The sequence below is a fragment of the Melanerpes formicivorus genome, unplaced genomic scaffold (genome assembly GCF_026170545.1).
Source record: "Melanerpes formicivorus ecotype bairdi unplaced genomic scaffold, bMelFor1.0.p_v2 SCAF_9, whole genome shotgun sequence".
Lineage (NCBI taxonomy): Eukaryota > Metazoa > Chordata > Aves > Piciformes > Picidae > Melanerpes > Melanerpes formicivorus.
Window position 1 is genome coordinate 24,883,323 of NW_027142361.1, and position 27,725 is coordinate 24,911,047.

Here is a 27,725-nt window from a genome sequence, read left to right on the forward strand (position 1 = left end):
TAAGAAGTTATGGTGGAACTTCTCCTACGGTTGGCCAATTCAGTGATCAAATGAGACAATTGGAGGATAGCATGACACGTGGTTCTTTGGTTTCAGCCATTGAAACTCTGTCTGGAAAAATTGAGAATTGCATGAAGGATCTGAAAGATTCCATATACCAATTGGCACAGAAGGATAATTTCAATTCTTCCTCCAGGTGGGTACAAGTTTCATCTGTGAGGAATACACGTCCTCCAAGGAGGTCATTCCAAAACAGGACATTCCAAAACAGGTCATTCCAAAACAGACCACCAAGGCAGTCACGTAGAACTATTTGGATAACTCTGCGTGATCAGTTTGGTGAGAACATGAACCGCTGGGATGGCCAACCAACTTCTAATCTTTTCAGGAGACTGAGGGAATTGCAAAGTGGCAGAACCCAAGGTAGCAATACCAGAAGGGTAGCTGTTACTTCCACAGCTCCCCAGAACGACTCTTATGGCTCCAACAGTGGCTCCAGTCATAACATGCAAAGTTATTACCCTGCAAACTATGTGCAATGCACATGTGCGCATGTTCCCCATAACTAGGGGTACCCTGCCTCCCGCCAGGGGGAGGAGAGGGATAACAGAGATAATAGAATCTATTGGGATGTGTACATCCAGTGGCCTGGCACTTCACAATTTCGGAAGTACAGGGCCTTGGTTGACACAGGAGCTCAGTGCACCAGAATACCATCAAATTATCAGGGATCAGAGTCTATAACTATTCTGGGAGTCACTGGTGGATCTCAAGAGTTAAGTAAGGTAGAGGTTAATATAAGTCTAACTGGTAAACAATGGAGGAAGCATACAGTTGTGACCGGACCTGATGCGCCTTGTATTTTGGGAATTGATTTTCTGAGAGAAGGGCGTTTCAAAGACCCTAGAGGTTACAAATGGGCTTTTGGAGTGGCTTCAATAGAAATTGATGGACAAAAATTGAAGCTATCTGCCAGACCTGAACTTTCTGATGAATCTGCAGTTGTGGGACAACACAAGATACAGGACATTAAATTGCCGGTTGCTTCTCAGACTGTGCATCACAGACAATACAGAACCAACCGTGACTCTTTGTTGCCCATTCAGAATCTGATTCGTCAGTTGGAGAGTCAGAAAGTCGTCAGCAAAACTCATTCACCTTTCAACAGTCCAGTGTGGCCTGTGCGGAAGCAGAATGGAGACTGGCGTCTGACAGTAGACTACCGAGCCCTAAATGAAGTAACACCACCTATGAGTGCAGCAGTACCAGACATGATGGAGCTACAGTATGAGCTGGAATCCAAAGAGGCCAAATGGTATGCCACCATAGACATTGCTAATGCATTTTTCTCTATTCCCATAGCAGAGGAATGCAGGCCTCAGTTTGCTTTCACCTGGAGAGGAATCCAGTACACTTTCAACAGACTGCCAATGGGCTGGATCCACAGCTCAAGCATCTGTCATGCAGTGATCCACGATGCTCTGGAGAAAGGCGGTGCTCCAGAACACATCCAGTTCATCGATGATATCATCGTCTGGGGTAAAACTGCTGAGGAAGTCTTCGAGAAAGGTAACAAAATCATTGACATTCTTCTGGATGCAGGTTTTGCCATCAAGCGAGACAAGGTGAAAGGACCTACCACAGAAATTCAGTTTCTGGGAGTGCGGTGGCAGGATGGACGCCGACACATTCCAGTGGATGTGGTAAATAGAGTCTCCAACATGGCAAGTCCCACAAACAAGCAAGAGACCCTACGTTTCTTGGGGATAGTGGGATTTTGGAGACTGCACATTGCTGGATACAGTCAGATTGTGAAACCTCTGTATGATGTGACTCGAAAGAGAAACCATTTCCACTGGGGACCTGAACAACAAGCAGTCTTTGACCAGATAAAGCAAGAGGTAGTTCAAGCAATGGGTCTGGGACCTGTCCGAGATGGTCCAGACATTAAGAACATTTTGTACACGGCTGCAAGTGACAATGGTCCAACCTGGTGCTTGTGGCAAAAAGCTCCAGGTGAGACACGTGGACGACCTCTTGGTTTCTGGAGTCGAGGTTACAGAGGTTCAGAGGCTAATTATACTCCAACAGAGAAAGAAATCTTAGCTGCCTATGAAGGAGTAAAAGCATCTTCTGAAGTGATTGGAACTGAATCACAACTTCTTCTAGCTCCCAGATTACCAGTTTTGAATTGGATATTCAAAGGCAAAGGATCCACACCACATCATGCCACAGACTCAACCTGGTCTAAGTGGATGGCTCTGATAACACAGAGAGCTCGAATGGGAAATCTTGAAAGACCTGGTCTAGTGGAGGTGATCTCAAGTTGGCCTGAAGGCATCAACTGTGCTAAACCTCCAGAGGAGAAAGTAACTCGTGCTGAGGAAGCTCCTCCTTACAATGACCTTTCTGATGATGAAAAGAAATATGCTTTGTTCACAGACGGTTCCTGTCGTCTTGTTGGAAACAAGCGAAGGTGGAAGTCTGCAGTGTGGAGTCCAACACGCCGAGTTGCAGAGGCGAAAGATGGAGAAGGAGAATCCAGTCAGTTCGCAGAGGTAAAAGCTGTCCAGCTAGCTCTCGACGTGGCTGAACGTGAGAGATGGCCAAAGCTTTATCTCTACACCGACTCATGGATGGTAGCCAATGCTCTATGGGGTTGGCTAAAGAACTGGAAGAAGAGTGGTTGGCAGAGGAAAGGAAAACCCATTTGGGCAGCCAACCTATGGCAGGACATTGCTGATCGAATCGAGAGAATTCCAGTGAAAGTGAGACACATCGATGCTCACATTCCTAAGAGCAAAGCTACTGAGGAACAGCAACACAACCATCAGGCAGATCTAGCTGCAAGAGTTTCTCAAGTAGACATGGACTCTAATCTTGATCTCGACTGGAAACACTGAGGTGAGATATTCTTACCTCGGTGGGCTCATGATTCGTCAGGACATCAAGGCAGAGATGCGACATACCAATGGGCTCGTGACAGATCCATAGACATTTCCATGGATGCTATCACACAAGTCATCCATGACTGTGACATTTGTGCTGCTATTAAGCAGGCAAAACGACTTAAGCCCTTGTGGTATGGTGACAGATGGTCCAAGTACAAGTATGGTGAAGCTTGGCAGATTGACTACATCACTCTACCACGTTCTCGTTCTGGTAAGCAATACGTGCTTACTATGGTAGAGGCAAACACTGGATGATTGGAAACTTATCCAGTTCCACATGCAACTGCACGCAACACCATTCTTGGTCTGCAGAGACAAATCCTGTGGAGACATGGAACTCCAGAGAGGATTGAGTCAGACAACGGAACTCATTTCAAGAACAACCTTGTAAAGAGCTGGGCAAAAGAGCACGGTATTGAGTGGATATTCCATATTCCCTACTATGCACCAGCTTCAGGGAAGATTGAACGCTACAACGGTTTGTTGAAGACCACTCTCAAAGCCATGGGGGGTGGATCTTTGAAAAACTGGGAAAAACATTTAGCACAAGCAACCTGGCTGGTAAATAGTAGAGGTTTCATAGTTTCATAGTTTCATTCAGGGTTGGGAGGGACCACAAGGATAATGTAGTTCCAACCCCCCTGCCATGGGCAGGGACACCCCACACTAGATCAGGCTGGACAGAGCCTCATCCATCCTGCCCTTAAACACCCCCAGGGACGGGGCCTCGACCACCTCCCTGGACAACCCATTCCAGGGTTTCACCACTCTCATGGTGAAGAACCTCCTCCTCACATCCAGCCTGAATCTCCCCACCTCCAGCTTCATTCCATTCCCCCTAGTCCTATCACTACCTGATATCCTGAGAAGTCCTTCCCCAGCCTTCCTGTAGGCCCCCTTCAGATACTGGAAGGCGACAATTAGGTCACCTCGGAGCCTTCTCTTCTGCAGACTGTACAGCCCCAACTCCTTCAGTCTGTCCTCATAGGAGAGGTGCTCCAGCCCTCTGATCATCCTCGTGGCCCTTCTCTGGACACGTTCCAGCACCTCCACATCCCTCTTGTAATAGGGGCTCCAGAACTGGACACAGTACTCCAGGTGGGGTCTCACCAGGGCTGAGTAGAGGGGGAGGATCACCTCCCTTGACCTGCTAGCCACACTTCTCCTGATGCAGCCCAGGATCTGATTGGCTTTGCGGGCTGCAAGTGCACACTGAGAGCTCATGTTGAGCTTTTTGTCCACCAGCACCCCCAAGTCTCTCTCCTCAGGGCTATCCTCCAGCCAGTCACTGCCCAGCCTGTATTTGTGCCTGGGATTGCCTCGACCCAGATGCAGGACCCTGCACTTGCTCTTATTGAACTTCATGAGGTTGGCCTGTGCCCACCTCTCCAGCCTGTCAAGGTCCCTCTGGATGGCCTCCCTTCCCTCCAGCGTGTCTGCTGCACCACACAGCTTGGTGTCATCAGCAAACTTGCTGAGGGTGCACTCAATGCCACTGTCCATGTCCCCCACAAAGATGTTGAATAAGACAGGTCCCAGGACTGATCCCTGAGGGACTCCACTTGTCACTGGCCTCCACTGGGACATGGAGCCGTTGACAGCCACTCTTTGGGTGCGGCCATCAAGCCAGTTCCTTATCCATCTAGTGGTCCACCAATCAAACCCATGTGTCACCAGTTTGGAGACCAGGATGTGGTGTGGGACAGTGTCAAAGGCTTTGCTCAGGTCCAGGTAAACGACATCAGTTGCTCGCCCCTCATCTATTAATTTTGTCACCTGCTCATAGAAGGCCACCAGGTTGGTCAGGCAGGATTTGCCCTTGGCAAAGCCATGCTGACTGTTCCCAATCACCTCTTCACTATTCTTTTGAGCGAGTAGTGACTCCAGGAGGATCTGTTCCATGATCTTTCCAGGCACAGAGGTGAGACTGACTGGCCTGTAGTTCCCTGGTTCCTCCTTCTTGCCCTTTTTGAAGATGGGGGCAATGTTTCCCCTTTTCCAGTCTGTGGGGACTTCACCAGACTGCCAGGACTTTTGAAATATAATAGAGAGGGGTTTAGCAACCTCATCTGCCAGTTCTCTCAGTACCCGTGGGTGTAACCCGTCGGGTCCCATGGACTTGAACACTTTCAGGTTCTTCAGATGATCACGAACCTGATCTGCACTTACAATGGGCAGTTCTTCCTCCCCGTCCCTGGCTTTGACTTCCATAACATCAGGAGTGTGGCTAGAGGCCCTTGCAGTGAAGACTGAGGTAAAGAAGTTATTAAGTACCTCAGCCTTTTCCTCATCACAGGTGACCATGTCACCATTTTCTTTTCTGAGGGGGCCCACACCTTCCCTAGTCTTCTTTTTCCCATTAATATACCTGTAAAAGTTCTTAGTATTCCCTTTAATCTCCCTGGCTAGATTCAACTCAAACTCTGCTTTGGCTTTCCTGACCAGGACTCTTGCTGCTCGGGCAGCTTCCTTGTATTCCCCCTGTTCTACCTGTCCTTCCCTCCACTTCCTGTAGAGTTTCCTTTTAAGTAATAGTGTGTCCAGTATCTCCTTGCCCATCCAGGCAGGCCTCCTAGCATTCTTACCTGCTTTTCTCTTTGTTGGTACACAGAGCTCCTGGACACAGAGGAGGTGGTCCTTGAATACTGACCAGCTGTCCTGGGTCCCTCTTCCCTCCAGGGCTTTGTCCCAGGACACTTTGGCTAGCAGATCCCTGAAGCGATCAAAATCTGCATGCCTAAAGTCTAGGGTCATGAGCTTGGAATACTTCCTCCTGATTGCCCTGAGGATGTTAAATTCAACTGCTTCATGGTCACTGCAGCCAAGGCCGTCTATGAGCCTCACATTGCTTACCAGCCCTTCCCTGTTGGTGAGAACAAGGTCCAGCATAGCACCATTTCTTGTTGGTTCCTCCACCATTTGGAGGAGGAAGTTGTCTTCTATGCAGTCCAGGAACATCCTGGATTGCTGGTGCCTTGCTGTGTTGTCCCTCCAGCAGATGTCCGGGTGGTTGAAATCACCCATGAGGACCAGGGCTTGTGACCTGGAAGCTGCTTCTATTTGCCTATGGAGGGCCTCATCTGCTTGGATCTGCTGGTCAGGTGGCCTGTAGGAGACCCCCACAGTAATATCTTCTTCCCCTGTCCTGCCTTTAATTTTGACCCATACACTCTCAACTAGCTCATCATCCCTCCCCAGTTGGAGCTCCAATGATTCCAACTGGCTATTGACATAGAGGGCAACACCTCCTCCTCTCCTTCCCTGCCTATCCTTCCTAAAGAGTTTATATCCATCTATGCCTACATCCCAGTCATGGGATTCATCCCACCAAGTTTCAGTAACAGCCACTATGTCATGGCATCCCAGCAGCACAGTGGCACTTAACTCATCCTGTTTATTGCCCAAGCTGCGCGCATTCGCATAGAAGCACTTCAGCTGGGCTGGCCCTGTCCTCCTCTTGTGCCAAATCCCCTCGGTTTCCACAGAATGTCCTGGTGGATCATTCGTGGCTTGCCTCAGGGTAGCAAGTTGAGAGCCCTTACCAGCTCTCCTTCTCTCTACTGCTGGTGAGCTGCCCCTCTGTTTGTCACCAGCCAGCAGGAGACTATTAACCCCATCCCCCTTCAAATCTAGTTTAAAGCCCTATCAATGAGCCCTGACAATTCCTGCCCCAGGATTCTTATCCCACTCTGGGACAAGTGTGTCCCATGAGTTGTTTTCAGCTCAGTTCAGTGAACCGAGCTGGACCTGCACATTCAGATTTGCTACGGAAAGTAGAAGGTGATAGAGTTCCTGTTGTTAGAGAAAAGAATCTGTTAGGTAAAACTGTTTGGGTATTTTCACCCTCAGGAGAGGCTAAACCTGTCCGAGTGGTGGTTTCAGCTGAAGGTCCGGGTCACACTTATTGGGTAATGCAAGAGAATGGTGAAATTCAGTGTATTCCACAAAGAAATTTAACTTTAGCTGAAAGAGGTTAACTTTAAACTGTTGTACAGCTACATCGCGTCCAAAGGAAGAATCAATGAGGAATCTACGGTTCACGAACCCTGAGATCCCTGAGAGCCCTGAGTCAACTAAGAGACCCTGAGAATCCCTGTTTCCCTTTTCTTTGCTTCGTCGGCAAAGAAATGAACTGTTTTTGCATTTTTCTCATTTTCTGATTTTCTTGGACTTTTGAATCATCTACATCTGAGCATAGCCGGAATGGACTATGAACTTTGCTCACGAACTGTAAATATCATTTTGGATTGGATGGACAGTGTGAACAGCCAATGAAATTGTTTAGAAGGGGTGGACTGTGGCCGGTTGACGTTGCCCCCTTAAGAAAGGGAATATGGTGGACGGAAGTTGGTAAACGGAAGGAATAATCTAAACTATTTCATTGGTGAAGTGGGAGGAAGCACCTTCGGAACTGGGAGTGAACTGGACATTTCCAGCACTTCTCTGTCAGTCTTGCTTCCGCCTTTCCACGGTGCGGCCGCTCTCTGTCTCTGTGCTGGGCTTTCTGCCAAGGCCTCGGCCTTGAAGATAGATAAAGGCCGGTATATTAACTCCCTTCCAATTAACACGAACTGCTTCTAACCTTTTTTTTCCTCTCTTTTCTTTCTCTTTCTATCCCATTCTGGGGAAAGGGGGGAGAGAGGGGAGAACGGAGGTGGGGAACCCCCCTCTCTGCCGAGGGGGCTTACTCTCATTTCTGTGTTGCTCTGTTGTATATCTTTGTATATATTGTAGATATTGTAAATTTGTAAATATTCCCCTGCATTCCCTACATTGCTTTGTAAATATAGCTCCACTGCTTTGCTAATTCAGCTTGCGAGTTTTTTTTTCCTTTCCCTTCAATTTTTTTTTCCCTTTTACCCTACAAGGGGGAAGGGAGGAGGCTTCTTGGCCTTACCCCTTCCAAACCCACCACACAGAGTAACACAGAAATGAGAATTCCCCCCCCCCGCAGAGGGGGTTCCCCACCTCCGCTCTCCCCTCTCTCCCCCCCTTTCCCCAGAGTAGGTCAGAAAAGAGAGAGGAAGAGAAAGAAAGAAGTTAAAAGCAGTTTTGTGTTAATTGGAAAGCAGTTAATACAGGCCTTATATCTTATCGGTTTCAAGGCCGAAGTCTTGGCAGAAAGCCCAGCACAGAAAGCTGCTGCCCAAAGAAGAGGCGGAAGCAAGACTGAAGATAAAAGTGCCGGAGTGCCCAGGATACTCCTCCTGCACTCCCAGTTCAGAAGGTGCTTCCTCCCACTTCACCAATTAAATTAGTTTAGATTCTTCTTTCGTTTACCAACATCCGTCCACCATATTCCCTTTCTTAAAGGCACAGCCTCAAAGGGTCACAGAGCTACTGAAACTGTACCCATCATTAAAAGATCTGCTCCTGCTAGTGTCCACTGAACAAGCAGTGCCCCAATTATGTGTGGAAACCCAAACTGTAATGCTTTGTAAGATCTCTTTCCTTTGGGCACAAATCCTGCCTCCTTACAGGTCGGTTATAGGTCAGTTTAGGAGGCTGTGAACGTCACTGTCAGGAGAGGACTGACCAACACACCCACTCCAGAGCTGGTGGGGGAGCTGCAGCACAGGCTTTCAGCTCTGCACCCTGCAGCTGTGCTGGGACTGGGGCACTGCACTTCTCCCCACTTACAGCCTGGGGCTCTCCAGACATTCCTTGACCTCCTACCCTCGGGCCAAGCTTTCCTACAGAGATCACAAGTCAATTTTCCCTCAAGCACAACCCCCCTGGAGCTAGGATCTTAGCTACAAGACCATGATCTCTTAGCAGATTCCCTTTCCAGGTGGCAGTAGACACATGGTAAGCTCCCACAGAAGAGTAACGTTCAAAAACTTACCACGATGAGTGCAACAACTGAGAGTGTATAGTAGATTGAGTCCCTCAAGAGGCTCCATGATGACAGTGAAACCACCTGGGAAAAGAGGTAAAGAGAAGCTGTCAGCCAGGCTCTCACCAGTAGGACTGCCACACTTCACAGTGTGTGCCAAGGATAAGCCCGTGACAACTGTGTGAGCTGTCCCCACACACTCTGGGACACAAAGAGCAGACCCAAACTAGGAGCAACTCTGGCTTTCTGCAGCTGCTTGAGCAGTAGGGAGATGTAGGACAGCAAAACCTAAGGAGTGAAAGCTGTAAGGTCACAACAGGTTACTTCCATGCAGTCACAGACATGCTAAATCACACCAGTGTTGTCAAAGCCAAGGAAAGGTGAATCAAGTCCCAAGTACTGTAGATGACAAAGAGGTTTCCCACAAGCTCAGCAAGCTGTCTGACATCCTCTTCTCCTGAAGCCCTGCTGTACACAATGGGATCTGCAGCAGCAGTCCCAGGTCTGACTGTGTTCTGTAGCCAGAGGCTGCAGGTGCTGCTGCAGTCAAGGCAGCAGGAAGGGGCTAAGCTTTACAAGCAGGACCCTTCTGTGCCAGTGCGGTTCAGCAAAGAGTGTCTCCATGAAGAACAGTCACAGGAGATGAACAGCCCTGTTGAGCCTCTGGGACAGGACACCACCACTCCCTCCACCCAACTCATGGTTTGCATTTGTATCTTGCATTAATTTTTCCCAATGCATGACTCCTGCCTTCCTTGGGAGAGGAAACCACCTAGAAAATCTGAGCAAGAGTGCAAAGCATGCAATGGTCCAGTGGGCAGGAGAGCACCAGAACAAGAGGACACAGTCTCAAGCTGTGCCTGGGGAGGTTTAGGCTGGATGTTAGGAAGAAGTTCTTCACAGAAAGAGAGATTGGCCATTGGGATGTGCTGCCCAGGGAGGTGGTGGAGTCACCATCACTGGAAGTGTTTAAAAAGAGACTGGATGGGGTGCTTGGTGCCATGGTTTAGTTGATTAGATGGTGTTGGATGATAGGTTGGACTTGATGATCTCTGAGGTCTTTTCCAACCTGGTTGATTCTATGATCTCAAAGGTCTTTTCCAACCTGGTTAATTCTATTTTACTCTATTCTATTCACCAGTCCCCAGCAGCTGCCTAGCAATGTGGGTCCTCCTTACTGTCCTACAGCCACACAACCACATCCACCTGAGTCCTGCTGCTGGCAGCACACACTAGGTTTCCAGGAACTTTAGACTGCTGGATGATGGGCATGTTCTTGCGAAAACTGTCAAATTCACCCATGCTTACTCATTCATGGGAGGTTAACCTGAGGAACAGAAGTCACTTTCTCCTCACCTCCAGCCTAAACTTCCCCTGGCACAGCTTGAGACTGTGTCCTCTTGTTCTGCCTGGGAGAAGAGACCAACCCCCACCTGGCTACAACTTCCCCTCAGGTAGTTGCAGACAGCAATGAGGTCTCCCCTGAGCCTCCTCTTCTCTAGGCTAAACAGTCCCAGCTCCCTCAGCCTCTCTTCATAGGGCTGTGCTTGAGACCTCTCCCCAGCCTTGTTGCCCTTCTCTGGACATGTTCAAGCATCTCAATATCGTTCTTAAACTGAGGGGCCCAGAACTGGACACAGTACTCAAGGTGTGGCCTAACCAGTGCTGAGTGCAGGGGCAGAATGACCTCCCTGCTCTTGCTGGCCACACTATTCCTGATGCAGGCCAGGATGCCATTGCCCTTAGAACACCTTATTATACTTACAACACCTCTGCAGCCTACTGCTACTACAGCTTTTTAAAGAGGATGTACTTCACGCCAGTGTAAAATCTCTTTTTGCTGCCATTGGCATGCAAGGTCCCTTCCCTGGAGATATTCAAGATGAGGCTCGACAACGCCCTGGGCAACCTGATCTAGTTGAGGATGTCGCTGCTGACTGTGGGGAGGTTGGACTGGATGACCTTCAGAGGTCCCTTCTGGCCCAGACCATTCTATGATTTTATGAAGGTCCCATGCACTTTTCTCAGCCTGGCTGCTGGGGGGTATTTTATAGCTGTGAATCTAAGCTCTGCATAATAAAAAAGTCAGAATGTTCCTGAAACAAATTACAAGCCCCATGTGAGCAAGCTTGCTGGCAGCTGCCACTAATAAGCTCTCTCCTGGGTATTAGGGCCACAAGGATGATCAGAGGGCTGGAGCTCCTTCCCTGTGGAGACAGACTGAGAGAGTTGGGGCTGTTCAGTCTGTAGAAAAGAAGGCTCTGAGGAGACCTTATTGTGGCCTTCCAGTATCTGAAGGGGGGTACAAGAAAGCTGGTGAGGGACTTTTTAGGGTGTCAGGTAGGACTAGGAGGAATGGAGCAAAACTAGAAGTCAGTAGATTTAGATTGAATGTTAGGAAGAAGTTTTTCCCCATGAGGGTGGTGAGACACTGGAACAGGTTGCCCAGGGAGGTGGTGGAAGACTCATCCTTGAAGGTTTTTAAGGCCAGACTGGATGTGGCTCTGGGCAACCTGATGTAATGTGAGGTGTCCCTACCCATGGCAGGGGGGGTTAGAACTGGATGATCCTTGAGGTCCCTTCTAACCCTGACAATTCTATGACTCTGTGTCAAGGGGGGTCACCATGAAGCACAGCATACCTGAGAAAGCAAGAAGTCCCAGTTAGTGTAAGTCAAACTGGTATCTCTCCAGTTCTTCGATGTTCTACAATAATCTTGAAGGCAATCTACAATATTTTTCCAGGGAATTCTGCTCAGACATTTGAACAAGCACCTCATGATCCAGATGCTTAAATGCAGCTCTCTAGCAGGGACCTAGCAAAGACTCCTGTGTGGATGTCAAACTGGATTGAAAGGCACACGCTCTCATACCTGGGCTCTGCTCAGTGATGCCTATGACAGCACAAGGGGCAATGGGTGGAAGTTGAGGCATAGAAGTTCCATGTGAATGTGAGGAAGAATTTTTTCTCTGTGAGGGTGACAGAACCCCAGCACAGGCTGCCTAGGGGGGTTGTGAAGTCTTTCTCTCCAGAGATATTCAAAGCCCACCTGGATGGATTCCTGTGTGATCTGCTCTAGGGGATCCTGCTCTGGCAGGGGGTTTGGACTGGATGATTTTTCAGGGTCCCTTCCAGCCCCTAACATTCTGTGATTGTGTGAGTTATGCAGGCTCACATTTCACAGACATTCCAGTAGTTCTCCCTGACTGCAGGAAGCATGAGACAATTGCATCTCAAGGCTCCTTAGGGTGTGGCTCATTTAACTGAAGCCTTTGAACCATTTGATCACCGGGAGGAATAATCTGATACAGGAAAGCCATGCACATAAGGTAGCCATGTCCTTTTACCAAGGGTGAAAGGAGCTAATTAGCAGGGAGGGAAACGGTAGCTCTTTCAGCCTGCTGACAAGAACGGTGTAGCCTCGTTAGAGCTGTCAAGACCTTGAATGCCTCAGCTCTGTGTCTTGCATCAACCAAGGACTCCAATAACTCTTAACCTACTGGAAACCACTCAATTTACAGTTTTGCAGACTAAGGCAGAAAGGACACCAAGAAAGCAATCAGCTAGGGTGAAAACATGATCAAGTTTGAGTTTTAAATCAGCAGTACTGTAACCCAGCAGAGGGCTGGTCCCCTGGGAGCCCAGCATAAGGAGGCAGCTATAAAAACATTGATAGGCTACATGATTCCTCTCTTTGAAGGAAATACCCTCAGTTCAAACTCCAGACAAGTACCCATTAGCCTTCTCTTGACTACTACATATGGAACCGGCTCTGGCATCCCCAGAGGTGAAAGGATGAGAGCTCTGTACTCCAGGCTTAAAAAACCCCAGCTCAGCTGCATGCCACAGCATCACTCCTCTGGGTATAACAACCAATATCAGATACTTGGCTTCTCATTGCTACACTATCACCCTGCAAGCTCTTATATGTAACATTTACCATATATGTAACTATATACTATAACATTACACCATCACTGGAAGTGTTTAAAAAGAGACTGGATGAGGAACTTGGTGCCATGGTTTAGTTAGATGGTGTTGGATGATAGGTTGGACTCGATGATCTCAAAGGTCTTTTCCAACCTGGCTAATTCTGTATTCTATTCAGAATGCTTGAAGGGCCAGAGAGCAGAGAGATCAAAACTTTATCAGTTCCAGCTGGACTTCTGTGGTTCTTATCAATGGAGATAGAACAGAACAGAACAGAACAGAACAGAATAGAATAGAATAGAATAGAATAGAATAGAATAGAATAGAATAGACCAGGTTGGAAGAGACCTTCAAGATCATCGCATCCAACCTATCATCCAACACCACCCAACCAACTAAACCATGCAACCAAGCACCCTGTCAAGTCTCCTCCTGAACACCTCCAGCGATGGTGACTCCACCACCTCCCTGGGCAGCCCATTCCAATGACCAATCACTCTCTCTGTGTAAAACTTCCTCCTGACGTCCAGCCTAAACCTCCCCTGGCACAGCCTGAGACTGTGTCCTCTTGTTCTGGTACTGGCTGCCTGGGAGAAGAGACCAACCTCTGCCTGTCTACAACCCCCCTTCAGGTAGTTGTAGAGAGCAATAAGGTAACCCCTGAGTCTCCTCTTCTCCAGGCTGAGCAACCCCAGCTCCCTCAGCCTCTCCTCATAGGGCTTGTGTTCCAAGCCCCTCACCAACTTTGTTGCCCTTCTCTGGACACGCGCCAGCAAGTCAACATCCTTCCTAAACTGAGGGGCCCAGAACTGGACACAGTACTCGAGGTGTGGCCTAACCAGTGCAGTGTAGAGGGGCAGAATGACCTCCCTGCTCCTGCTGGCCACACTGTTCCTGATGCAGGCCAGGATGCCATTGGCCCTCCTGGCCGCCTGGGCACACTGCAGGCTCTTGTTCAGCCTACCATCGACCAGCACCCCCAGGCCCCTCTCTGCCTGGCCGCTCTCCAGCCACTCTGACCCCAGCCTGTAGCTCTGCATGGCGTTGTTGTGGCCAATGTGCAGAACCCAGCACTTGGATGTGTTAAATCTCATGCCGTTGGACTCTGCCCATCTGTCCAGCCTGTCCAGGTCCCTCTGCAGAGCCTCTCTACCCTCCAGCAGATCAACTCCTGCCCCCAGCTTGGTGTCGTCAGCAAATTTACTGATGGTGGACTCAATGCCCTCATCCAGATCATCAATAAAGATGTTAAAGAGCACAGGGCCCAGCACTGATCCTTGGGGCACACCACTAGTGACTGGCCACCAGCTGGATGTGGCACCATTCACCACCACTCTCTGGGCTCAGCCCTCCAGCCAGTTCCTAACTCAATGCAGTGTGCTCCCGTCCAAGCCATGGGCTGACAGCTTGGCCAGCAGTTTGCTATGGGGGACAATGTCAAAGGCCTTGCTGAGGTCCAGGTAGACTACATCCACAGGCCTCCCCACATCCACCAGGCGGGTCACCTGATTGTAGAAGGAGATCAGGTTGGTCAGGCAGGACCTGCCCTTTCTAAATCCATGCTGGCTAGGCCTGATCCCTTGGCCATCCTGTAAGTGCTGTGTGATTGCACTCAAGATGACCTGTTCCATGATCTTGCCTGGCACTGAGGTCAGGCTGACAGGCTTATAATTCCCTGGCTCATCCAACTGGCCCTTCTTGTGGATGGGCACCACGTTGGCCAGCTTCCAGTCCTCGGGGACATCTCCAGTGAGCCAGGACTGCTGAAAAATGATGGAGAGTGGCTTGGCCAGCTCATCTGACAGCTCTCTCAGCACCCTAGGATGGATCCCATCTGGTCCCATGGACTTGTGGGGATCCAAGCGGCTGAGCAGATCACCAACTACCCCATTCTGGAACATAGGAAAACTATGCAGCTCCCTGGCTCCTTCTGCCAGCTCTGCAGGCCAGCTGTCTGGAAGACATTCTGCCCTTCTAGTAAAAATTGAGGCAAAGAAGGTGTTAAGTATCTCTGCCTTTTCCTCATCCTTTGTTACAACGTTCCCCTCGTGTCCACCAAGGAGTGGAGGTTGTCCTTGCCCTTCCTCTTGCTATTAATGTATTTATAGAAGGACTTTTTGTTGTCCTTCACGGCAGAGGCCAGTTTAACCTCCAAATGTGCTTTTGCCACCCTAATTTTCTTCCTACAAGAGCTAGCAACATCCTTAAACTTTTCATGGTTTGCCTCACCTTTCTTCCAAAGATGATACACCCTCTTTTTTTCCCTTAGTGCTTTTAGAAGTTCATTACCCATCCAGGCTGGCCGTCTGCCCCGGCGGCTCATCTTCCGGCACATTGGCACAGCCTGTCCCTGCGCCTTCAACAGTTCTTCCTTGAAGTAGGACCAGCTCTCCTGGACCCCTTTATTTTTAAGGGCTGTTTCCCAAGGAACCTTCTGAGTTAGTTCCTTGAGTAGCCTGAAGTCTGCCCTCCGGAAGTCCAGAGTGAAGGTCTTCTTCCTGCCCCTCTTAGCTTGACCGAATACCGAAAATTCAATTTTCTCGTGGTCACTGGCCCCTAAACACCCTCCAACCACCACATCACCCACCAGCCCTTTCCTGTTCGTGAGGAGGAGGTCAAGCATAACCTTACCCCTGGTAGGCTCACACAGCACCTGGGATAAGAAGCTGTTCTCCATGCATTCTAAGAACCTCCTAGATTGCCTCCTCTCTGCTGTGTTAAGATCCCAGCAGATATCAGGCAAGCTGAAGTCACCCATGAGAACAAGGTCAGGCGATCTTGAGACAGCCTTAAGCTGCCGATAGAATGACTCATCAACATCTTCATCCTGGTTGGGTGGTCTATAACAGACTCCAACCAGGATGTCAGCCCTGTTGGCCTTCCCTCTAATTCTCACCCACAGGCACTCAACCTGATGGTCCCTGATCTCCATCTCAATGGCATCTAGTGCCTCCCTGATGTACAGGGCCACCCCTTTATTAGAATAAACCTTTATTAGAATAAACCAAACCAGGTTGGAAGAGACCTTCAAGATCATTGTGTCCAACCCATCAACCAATCCGACCCACCCAAACAGCTAACCCATGGCACCAAGCACCCCATCAAGTCTCCTCCTGAACACCTTCAATGACGGCGACTCCACCACCTCCCCGGGCAACCCATTCCATAGCGCAATCACTCTTTCTGTATAGAACTTCTTCCTAACATCCAACCTGAACCTCCCCTGGCGCAGCCTGAGACTGTGTCCTCTTGTTCTGGTACTGGGTGCCTGGGAGAAGAGACCATCATCAGCCTGTCTACAACCTCCCTTCAGGTAGTTGTAGAGAGCAATAAGGCCACCCCTGAGTCTCCTCTTCTCCAGGCTGAGCAACCCCAGCTCCCTCAGCCTCTCCTCATAGGGCTTGTGTTCCAAACCCCTCACCAACTTTGTTGCCCTTCTCTGGACTCGTTCCAGCAAGTCAACATCCTTCCTAAACTGAGGGGCCCAGAACTGGACACAGTACTCGAGGTGTGGCCTAACCAGTGCAGTGTAGAGGGGCAGAATGACCTCCCTGCTCCTGCTGGCCACACTGTTCCTGATGCAGGCCAGGATGCCATTGGCCCTCTTGGCTGCCTGGGCACACTGCAGGCTCATGTTCAGCCTACCATCAACCAGCACCCCCAGGTCCCTCTCTGCCTGGCTGCTCTCCAGCCACTCTGACCCCAGCCTGTAGCACTGCATGGGGTTGTTGTGGCCAATGTGCAGAACCCGGCACTTGGATGTGTTAAATCTCATGCCGTTGGATTCTGCCCATCTGTCCAGCCTGTCGAGGTCCCTCTGCAGAGCCTCTCTACCCTCCAGCAGATCAACTCTTGCCCCCAGCTTGGTGTCGTCAGCAAATTTACTGATGATGGACTCAATGCCCTCATCCAGATCATCAATAAAGATGTTAAAGAGCACAGGGCCCAGCACTGATCCCTGGGGCACACCACTAGTGACTGGCTGCCAGCTGGATGTGGCACCATTCACCACCACTCTCTGGGCTCGGCCCTCCAGCCAGTTCCTAATCCATCGCAGTGTGCTCCCGTCCAAGCCATGGGCTGACAGCTTGGCCAGCAGTTTGCTATGGGGGACAGTGTCAAAGGCCTTGCTGAGGTCCAGGTAGACTACATCAACAGGCCTTCCCACATCCACCAGGCGGGTCACCTGATCATAGAAGGAGATCAGGTTGGTCAGGCAGGACCTGCCCTTCCTAAATCCATGCTGGCTAGGCCTGATCCCTTGGCCATCCTGTGAGTGTTGTGTTATTGCACTCAGGATGACCTGTTCCATGATCTTGCCTGGCACTGAGGTCAGGCTGACAGGCCTGTAATTCCCTGGCTCATCCAACCGGCCCTTCTTATGGATGGGCACCACGTTGGCCAGCTTCCAGTCCTCTGGGACCTCACCAGTGAGCCAGGACTGCTGGAAAATTATGGAGAGTGGCTTGGCCAGCTCATCTGCCAGCTCTCTCAGCACCCTAGGATGAATGCCATCTGGTCCCATGGACTTGTGGGGATCCAAGCTGCTAAGGAGAGTTCCAACCACCTCCTCATGGAACATAGGGAAACTGTGCAGCTCCCTGGCTCCTTCTGCCAGCTCTGCAGGCCAGCTGTCTGGAAGACGTTCTGCCCTTCTAGTAAAAATTGAGGCAAAGAAGGTGTTAAGTATCTCTGCCTTTTCCTCATCCTTTGTTACAATGTTCCCCTCCGTGTCCACCAAGGAGTGGAGGTTGTCCTTTCCCTTCCTCTTGCTATTAATGTATTTATAGAAGGACTTTTTGTTGTCCTTCACAGTAGAGGCCAGTTTAAGCTCCAAGTGTGCTTTTGCCTCCCTAATTCTCTTCCTACAAGACCTAGCAACATCCTTAAACATTCTGTGGGTTGCCTCCCCTCGCTTCCAAAGGTGATACACCCTCTTTTTTTCCCTCAGTTCCATTAAAAGTTCATGAACCATCCAGGCTGGCCGTCTGCCCCGGCGGCTCATCTTCTGGCACATTGGCACAGCCTGTCCCTGAGCCTTCAACAATTCTTCATTGAAGTAGGTCCAGCTCTCCTGGACCCCTTTGTTTTTAAGGGCTTTATCCCAAGGAACCCTCTGAATTAGTTCCTTGAGTAACCGGAAGTCTGCCCTCCGGAAGTCCAGAGTGGAGGTCTTCTTGCTGCCCCTCTTGGCTTGTCCAAAAACCGAGAATTCAATTATCTTGTGGTCACTGGACCCCAAACACCCTCCAACCACCACATCGCCCACCAGTCCTTCCCTGTTGGTGAAGAGGAGGTCAAGCATAGCCTTGCCCCTGGTAGGCTCTCGCAGCACCTAGGATAAGAAGCTGTCCTCCATGCATTCTAAGAACCTTCTAGACTGTCTCCTCTCTGCCGTGTTGAGTTCCCAGCAGATGTCGGGCAGGTTGAAGTCGCCCATGAGAACAAGGTCCGGAGATCTTGAGACAGCTCTAAGCTGCCTATAGAATGCTTCATCAACATCTTCCTCCTGGTTGGGTGGTCTATAACAGACTCCAACCAGGGTGTCTGCCCTGCTGGTCTTCCCTCTAATTCTTATCCACAAACACTCAACCCGATCGTCCCTAATCTCCATCCCAATGGCATCTAGTGCCTTCCTGATGTAAAGGGCCACCCCTCCACCCCTTCTTCCTCGCCTGTCTCTCCTGAAGAGCTTGTAACCGTCAATTGCAGCGCTCCAGTCGTGTGAGTCATCCCACCACGTCTCTGTGATGGCAACTACATCATAACTTTCCTGCTGCAACAAGGCTTCGAGCTCCTCTTGTTTGTTGCCCATACTTCGTGCATTAGTGTACATGCACTTCAGCTGGGCTGCTGGTTTCACCTCTGGCTCTAGCTTATCACCCCCAGACTCCTGCCTGGGGGGACTGGTTTCAGCCCCTTCCCCCTTCGAATCAGACACCAGGGAGGAAACAGCTGAAAATCAGACACCTGCTGCTCTTGGCCCCCAGGCCAGCTCAGGGCACACAGGGCCTCAGTGGCAATATACCCTATGGTACATCCTAGAGCTTCACCATTTACCTTCTAGAAACCTGACCCTTCTCTCTTCTGCCTTTCCAAATTAGTTCTCTCTCTTTAGCAGTACAAAGGCTTCCCTCCCACCAGAAAAAGAGAGGGAGCATCCAGCTGGCTGTTTTCAAGCAAGCCACTCACCTGCTCTCCCTATTACAGTGATGGGTCCAGGCTGAAGTGTGTGATGCAGACCATGGCTGCTGCTATCTCAGTGAGGATGTCTGTGCTCCTGTTGCTGTCAAAAAAAGGCATGAGGCAATCTGGAGATCTATGTGCTGCTAGGTACTTTCTCTGCTCAACTCTCCAGGGGAAGCATGTTGAATACTACCTGAGCACATCCATGTGTTTTCACAGATGGCATCAGGCTGGAAGGAACCCTCAAAGGTCATCTTGTCCAACCTCCTTGTTCAATCCATGTTCTTCACAGATCATTTTCACTCCAAATTGTTCTAGGGCTTTTCCTCCTCTCGTGGCCCATTCTCTGCTTGCTGTTCTTGGGCTGAATGATCAGCTACAAACACAGCCTGGAAATGTCAGGCTTTGGAAGCAATCCTCCTAATCTGGTTTCTCTGTTACCCTCTGGCACAGAAAGTCCAGATTTTCAGGTATAAAGAGCTAATAATTTGTTAACATGGAGAGGCAGGAATGCTTGGGCAAGGGTGTCAAGATTACAGATTACAGCAATCAGCTGTAAGAACAGAATAGAATAGCAACAGAATAGAACAGCAACAGAATAGAATAGAATTAACCAGGTTGGAAAAGACCTTTGAGATCGTCCAGTCCAACCTGGCACCCAACACCATCTAATCAACTAAACCATGGCAACATGTGCCACATTCAGTCTCTTCCTAAACACCTCCAGTGATGGTGACTCCACCACCTCCCTGGGCAGCACATCCCAATGGCCAATCTCTCTTTCTGGGAAGAACTTTTTCCTAACATCCAGCCTGAACCTCCCCTGGCACAGCTTGAGACTGTGTCCTCTTGTTCTGGTGCTGGTTGCCTGGGAGAAGAGACCAACCCCCACCTGGCTACAACCTCCCTTCAGGGAGTTGTAGACAGCAAGAAGGTCTCCCCTAAGCCTCCTCTTCTCCAGGCTAAGCCTCAGCCTTTCCTCCCAGGGCTGTGCTCCAAACCCCTCCCCAGCTTTGTTGCCCTTCTCTGGACACCTTCCAGCAACTCAACATCTTTCCTAAACTGAAGGGCCCAGAACTGGACACAAGAGCCTGCAGACATCAGCAGCAAGGTGTTGACAGTGAATCCAACTCAGTGCCTCAGCAGCTGGAAGCATCTCCTTCCCTGCTGTTGTGTACACAGTGCTGTTGACTCCTCTTGTGCAGTTTGGTTCATTGATGTGAGATCTTGACAGAGAGATTGCTGCTCAGCAGAGGCATTTTTCAGGCAAAGATAAGCCTTTCTCTTGAGTTTTAAAGGGAAGCAGCAGAGCATCACATCATTTTAACACAAACATATCTCCTACAGCACTGCACCTCCAGCAAATGTCCCTTACTGACTGACCATGGCTGTTGTTTTGGGTAGGCATTTTGTGCCGCTCTGGGGTCCCTGAGTCTTTCTAAATTAATCAATCACCAGTCTGGATTTTTATTCCACAGAGTTTGAATGAAGCTGTACCCAGAGCCACAAAGGTCTGCTCTGGAGAAGCAGTTTCTTCTTTCAATGGTCAGCTACAGCCTGAAAGCTGTGGCTGCCTGAGATGCCATTACCTGCTGGCAATGCTGCAAGACAGGATAAGAAAACAGGCAGCAAACACAAGCCCCTTTCCCCTGCTGCTGTCTCCCTCCCTCTCCAAAGATGGGAGACTGGAACATGTTGTCCAGCGAGGTGGTGGAAGCCCCATCCCTGGAGGTTTTTAAGACCAGGCTGGATGTAGCTCTGAGCAACCTGATGTAGTGTGGCAGGAGGGTTGGAACTAGATGATCCCCGAGGTCCCTTCCAGCCCTGACAATTCTATGATTCTAAGCCAAGAGAATATGCAGCACTGCCAGGCTCTGCTAGCCTGGGGAATGAAAGGTGCAGGCAGGCAACTGGGTGGTTTCATAGCAGATGCTGCTCCCTCAGCTTTTCTTTCACTACCTTTAAATTCTCATTAAGGGCTTGTCAAAAGGCATCCAGAAGCCATCTAGGTCAGTCTTCCTGCTGCCCCTCTTTGATGTAGGCTGCACAGAAGCAATCTGGGAAGCTCTTACACCACCCTAACAGAGCTGGGAGCTGGTTTTTGAATGCTCATCTGGGCTGACTGACAACACTCCTGCTCACTGTGATACCTTGCAGGCACCCTGAATCACTACCAGCTGGAAGCAGGACCTGTCAGCTTCTTCAATCAGCTACAGCAAGAAACAGTGGGAACCTCCTCCCACACTACTCTTGGTTTGCAGGAGCCACCCTTGAGGTGGCTCTGAAAAGCCTGGAGGGATCTTCTGCAGAAGGTGAGGTTTTCCTGACAGTACTGTTCTGCAAATTCTGGACACAAGTCCAAATGAGCCCTGTGTAATAGATCTCATGTTAAACTAAGACAGATGACTAACTGCTGGCCAGTGCTACAGGAGGCAGTGAACCCAGGTGGAGGTCAGGAACAGCCATTAGGGAAATGGAACCAGCAGTTCCATGCAGTTAAGACATGGCTTCAGCTTTTGGAATGATATAAAAATGAAAAGGGCTCTGTCTCAGGTGCCAGTTCTCATTCTGAAGAGGATGGGGAGATGAAGTCCAGCAGCATTTCACTTCCTTGTGGTTTACAGAGCTCAGTCCCCAGCACAGCCCTCATTTTTGTCTCAGAGCAACCAAACTGAAGCTGCAAACCACAGAAAAACTGCTGAATCATTTTGCTTGGAAAAGCCCTCTAAGATCATCAAGTCCAGCCATCAACCTAACACCACCACGACCATTAAACCATGTCCTGAAGTGCCATGTCCACACATTTCTTGAACACCTCCAGGGATGATGACTCCACCACCTCCCTGGGCAGCCTGTTCCAATGCCTGACCACTCTTGCAGCAAAGAAATTTTTCCCAACATCCAATCTAAACCTGGCACATTTTCAGGCCATTTGTTCTTGTTCTATCACCTGACACTAGGGAGAAGAGACCAATCCCCACTGCACTTCAACCACCTTTCAAGGAGTTGTAGGGAGCAATGAGATCTCCCCTCAGCATCCTCTTCTCCAGACTAAACCATCCCATTTCCCCAGCTGTTCTTCATAAGACTTATTCTCTAGACCCTCCACCAGCTTGTTTGCCCTTCTCTGGGCATCTGAGCCACAGCTGAAGAGAGCTATTAAGGGAGAAGTTTCAGGGTGTGTACATAGTTTGTTGCTCACGCCCACCCAGATGCAGCACAAGCCTAGTTCCAGAATAGAATAGAATAGAATCAAATAGACCAAGTTGGAAGAGACCAGCAACTCAACATCTTTCCTAAACTGAGGGGCCCAGAACTGGACACAGGACTCAAGGTGTGGCCTAACCAGTGCTGAGCACAGGGGCAGAATGACTTCCCTGCTCCTGCTGGCCACACTGTTCCTGATCCAGGCCAGGATGCCATTGGCCTTCTTGGCCACCTGGGCACACTGCTGGCTCATGTTCAGCCTACTGTCAAGCAGCACCCCTAGGTCCCTTTCTGCCTGTGGTAGTGCCACCTCTTAGTATTGTGTGGACTTCAGTAACAACCTAACCAGGGTTTCCTCAAAGAGAGACTGCTGGGCTCACATAGCCTCCCATCACTCCACTGGGCCCTTAGATTCAGGAAGAGAATCACCTACAGTCCACTCTGAAATCTTCACTTATTCCTGGCTTTCATTGTCCTAAACTGCACTGGTAATAGCAATGACATTAGCTGAGGTTTAATCTTACTTGCCCTGCATGAATATAAATGGCAGATGTCTTAGCAATAAACACCATTATTGGATCTTAATGACCTTATGCAAATCCAACCAATCATCCTGAAGTCACAGCTGCTCAGCCAAGCCAAGCAGAAAATTAAGAGTATTTTCCATAAAGAGACCAAGAAACTTTCTCTACCAGGTACTCAAGAGAGAAAGAAATTATTTGACAGAGCAAAACCTGCCTACGAGGGCAGGTCCTTGCATGCCAGAAATTTATGTTAAAGATAGAATAGAATAGAATAGAATAGAATAGAATAGAATAGAATAGAATAGAATAGAATAGAATAGAATAGAATAGAATAGACCAGGTTGGAAGAGACCTTCAAGATCATCACGTCCAACCTATCATCCAACACCACCTAATCAACTAACCCATGTAACCAAGCACCCTGTCAAGTCTCCTCCTGAACACCTCCAGTGACGGCGACTCCACCACCTCCCCAGGCAGTCCATTCCAATGGGCAATCACTCTCTCTGTGTAAAACTTCCTCCTGACCTCCAGCCTGAACTTCCCCTGGCGCAGCCTGAGACTGTGTCCTCTTGTTCTGGTGCTGGCTGCCTGGGAGAAGAGACCAACCTCTGCCTGTTTACAACCACCCTTCAGGTAGTTGAAGAGAGCAATAAGGTCACCCCTGAGTCTCCTCCTCTCCAGGCTAAGCAGCCCCAGCTCCCTCAGTCTCTCCTCATAGGGCTTGTGTTCCAAGCCCCTCACTAACTTCGTTGCCCTTAAAAAAAACAAACAACAACTGTGCCTCACTTGCAAAATCAAAATCATGAGCTGTTTGTCACCTGTGTCAGTGCTGAGTAGAAAGCAGAAAAGCTACTTCACCAGGCTCAGGTAAAAATGTAGCAGGTTCCACTGCCTTTGCTTCAGTGAAATGCAGTCTAGGGTTCATTCAAACCCATAGTCTTGAATCATAGAATCACTAAGGTTGGAAAAGACCTGTGGCCGTTTAAGGCTGTGCCTTTAAGAAAAGGGACAGTGCTGGGACACTCTGGCTGAATGTTTTGGAATATAAACGAAAACAATCAGATATTCTAAATGAATTTCATTGGTAGATTGGTAGAATGCAACTTTAAGTTTTGAGTTAGTTGGAACTTTCCTCAGTTCGCTCCTTTCCTTCTCGTTTCCCGCTTGCCTGCTTCTGGGCTCCTTGCCAGAGCGACCCTGAAAAGATAAGCAACTAATTCGCATGAGGCCTACTAAGATTCTGCTTTATTAATAATTACCTTTTCTCTCTTTCTAACCCTCTTTGGGAAAAAGGGAGGTAGGGGGAGAGAAGGGGGTACAGGGGGGGAACCCTCCTCTGTCATGGAGGAGGGAATTTCGTTCCTGTATTCTTGTTTTTGTTACTTTGCTGTATATTTCTGTATATATTGTAAATACTGTATATTTTGTGTACATATCTTGCATTTTCCACATTGCTTGTAAAATATAGCATTTCCCTTGCTTCTCCGGCTGGGTTAGCTGTGGTTTTTCTTCCTCTTTGTGGGGGAGAAGAAGCTAGGTCTTCTCTCTCCAAACCACCACATTTCTTTTGGCTGCCCAACGTGGGGCGGATAATTAGCTTGATTTATTGCTTGCTTGACTCGGAGAAGCAAACATGAAGGTGCTTTGGATTTTTAAGCAATTGCTCTTTTCAGTATGCTCGGTTCTGATGTACAAATATTGTTTAGGTTCAATTCTGGATCACCTAGGTAAATATTTAATGCAGAAAATTTATTTGTGGTTTGTGTATAAGATCCGGCTTCTATATGATCGCTGTCTGGGATTCTTTTGGCTTACCAGATACAGGAATGTGACCTCTAGCACTCTCCCGATTGAGATAAGGCAGTTTAAGATTCCAGTAGCTGAAAGAGTAATTTTAAGTGATGGCTGGGATCCAAAGGTGATTTGATGTGTGTAATCCTGCTATCGGTGATAATTAATGTGTATTTGTTATTTTCCTTGCGACGGGAGAAAAAAGTGTCTAAAGCCTGCTTCATTATTAAGCATAGATCAAAGAAGAGGCGGCGTACTTCTGGGTCAGCCCCAGAGACGTCCAGTGATGAGGAGAATGGAGAATCTGTGTCAGTTAAAGATAAAGCTAAAAAGTCTATTAGAAAGGCTGCTTTGAACGGTGCTGTTGCTGATTCTGGCAAGCAGCCAGGGGTGGCAGCAGCTCCCAACATGGTGGCTCCCCCGTCTTCTTCAGCGGCAGCCATTAACGAGGCAAGGTCATTTCCGCCCGCCTTCTCGGCAGGACCGGAAGCCCCTTCCACAGCAGCTGATCTGTCTCAAAACCTGTCAGCTTCTGTTAAGGTGGCTGCAAATTCAAACACTGCTCCAATTAAGCAAGTAGCAGTTTTAAAGACCAGAAGTGGAAAGGCCAAAGCTGAACCAGGAGCTAATGGGGGAGAAGAGCAGGAGACTGACCCTGGTGAGGGACCCTCTACTAGAAAAGATCCTGCTGAGGAGGAAGAGAGGATTTGTTTTAAAGATCTAGCTGAATTATTGAGATCAACACCAGAAAGAGATGCAGCTAGGACAGCAGCTAGTGGTGCTTCTCAGCTTAGAGAGATCCTTAGGAGAGTGACAGCAGGACTATGGGGACAACATGTTCAGGAAGATGTGATAGATAGAGAAGAAGATGACATTTCTGGATGTTCTTCTCCTCGTGAAGAGGTTAGAAACGTGTGTAAAGATTACATCAGAGCAGATAAGGAGCCAGTTCTAACTTGGCTTAGTAGATGTTATGATACAGGTGCTCCAACTCTAATAGTTGGAGACAAGTCAGCAGCTCAGCTAGGAACTCTCTTGAAGGACAATGGAATAGATAGACATCTAGCCAAGACTCTCGGTAAGGTTAATCTGTGGATACGCCTTTTATTTGCAGTTGCCCTGAGATACCCTTCCCTGTTGGGGATTGTTTTGAGCAAGAGGGGACATGGGTCCCAGGAACACCTGTGCAATTCAGGCCTTGAAGGATTCTCTGTTATTAATATAGCAATGGAGTAGGAGCTGTGGGAAAGTGCTGATTGCTTGGCATGCTGAAGTCCAGCTGCCCCTGAGAAGGGAGGCAAGCAAGATAAGGAGGAGGCGAGATCTGGGAAAAAGAGCAATTAGACTGAGTAGAAAAATTCCACAGAGTAGTGAAAACAATGATGTAACCTTTTAGAGAGAAACCAATAGTATGTGTTAAATTAGAATAGAATTAACTATGCATAAGATAAGACTATAAATAATGAAGTGTGGAACAATAAAGTTGGATGATTACTATCACTCATATTGAGTGCTGTCGTCCCTGTCTCCGTTCTCGTCACTTCCCGAGATGATCTTCCATGGAATCCTAAGCCCTGGACTACCATAGATGAGGGAATTAAGCGCCTGAGAGAATTTGCTGTTAGAGAGATACTCTATGGTGAACATGAAACTCTGAATCCTGATGACATTCCTGTAGGAACTGGTCTTGCTAAAAAGCTCATCAAGCTTGCTCCTTCTAATTATGCAAACATTCTGGCAAGCAGGATTGTGGCAAGAAATTATGGTAGAGCTCCTCCTACGGTTGGCCAATTCAGCGATCAAATGAGACAATTGGAGGATAGCATGACATGTGTTTCTTTGGTTTCAGCCATTGAAACTCTGCCTGGAAAAATTGAGAATTGCATGAAAGAGCTGGAGGATGAATTTAAAAACACCATATCCCAATTGGCACAAAGAGATAATTCTAATCCTTCCTCCAGGTGGATACAAGTTTCATCTGTGTGGAATAGACATCCTCCAAGGAGGTCATTCCAAAACAGATCAAACCAAAACAGACCACCAAGGCAGTCACGTAGGACTATTTGGATAACTCTGTGTGATCAGTTTGGTGAGAACATGAACAGGTGGGATGGTCAACCAACTTCTAATCTTTTCAGGAGACTGAGAGAACTGCAAAGTGGCAGAACCCAAGGTAGCAATACCAGAAGGATAGCTGTTACTTCCACAGTTCCCCAGAACAACTATAATAGCTACAACAGTGGCTCCAGTTCTAACACTGCACACTGTGCTCAATGCACATGTGGGCATGTTCCCCATAACTAGGGGGGCCCTGCCTCCCGCCAGGGGGAGGAGAGGGATTACAGAGATAATAGAATCTATTGGGATGTGTACATCCAGTGGCCTGGCACTTCACAATTTCAGAAGTACAGGGCCTTGGTAGACACAAGAGCTCAGTGCACCATAATACCATCAAATTATCAGGGATCAGAGTCTATAACTATTCTGGGAGTCACTGGTGGATCTCAAGAGTTAAGTAAGGTGGAGGTTAATATAAGTTTAACTGGTAAACAATGGAGGAAGCAAACAGTTGTGACTGGACCTGACGCACTGTGACCATTTGAGACTGTGCCTTTAAGAAAAGGACAGTACTGGGGCACTATGGCTGAATGTTTTGGAAATGTTAATGACAACAATCAGATATTCTAAACTAATTTCATTGGTGGATTGGTAAAGAGGGCAGTTTTGAGCTTGGGTGCAGCTGAAACTTTCCTCAGTTCACTTCCTTCCCTCCTCCCTTTCCAGCTCGTCCGCTTCTAGGCTCTCTGCCACACTGACGTTGGACAGATAAGCGTGTGGCCTACTAACACTTTGCTTTAATTAATAACTGCTTTAATTAACAATTGCTCTTTTCCTCTCTTTCTAACCCTCTTTGGGGAAAAAGGGGAGAGAAGGGGGTACAGGGGGGGAACCCTCCTCAGTAGAGGAGGGAATTTCATTCCTGTATTATCTTTTTATTACCTTGCTGTATATTTCTTTGTATATATTGTAAATACTGTAAATTGTGTATATATATCCTGCATTCCCTAAAAATTGCTTGTAAATATAGCATTTCCCTTTTGCTTCTCCGGCTGGCTAGCTGTGGTTATTTTTTCTTCTCTTTCTTTCTCTCAAACCCACAACACGCACCTTGTATTTTGAGAATTGATTTTCTGAGAGAAGGGCATTTCAAAGACCCTAGAGGTTACAAATGGGCTTTTGGAGTAGCTTCTGTAGAAACTGATGGACAGAAACTGAAGCTATTTGTTAGACCTGAGC

The 27,725-nt window shown here is 48.6% G+C and overlaps 1 protein-coding gene across 2 annotated transcripts in view; it reads right to left on the bottom strand.

Annotated features, from left to right (window-relative positions):
* Nucleotides 1-27,725, bottom strand: part of SLC24A3 (solute carrier family 24 member 3) — a 412,136-nt gene that overhangs the window by 59,855 nt on the left and 324,556 nt on the right. For both annotated transcript variants that reach the window (XM_068143236.1, XM_068143235.1), the window contains exon 7: nucleotides 8,797-8,871. In XM_068143236.1, the coding sequence (XP_067999337.1) occupies nucleotides 8,797-8,871 (75 nt within the window). The remainder of the gene's footprint in view (nucleotides 1-8,796; nucleotides 8,872-27,725) is intronic.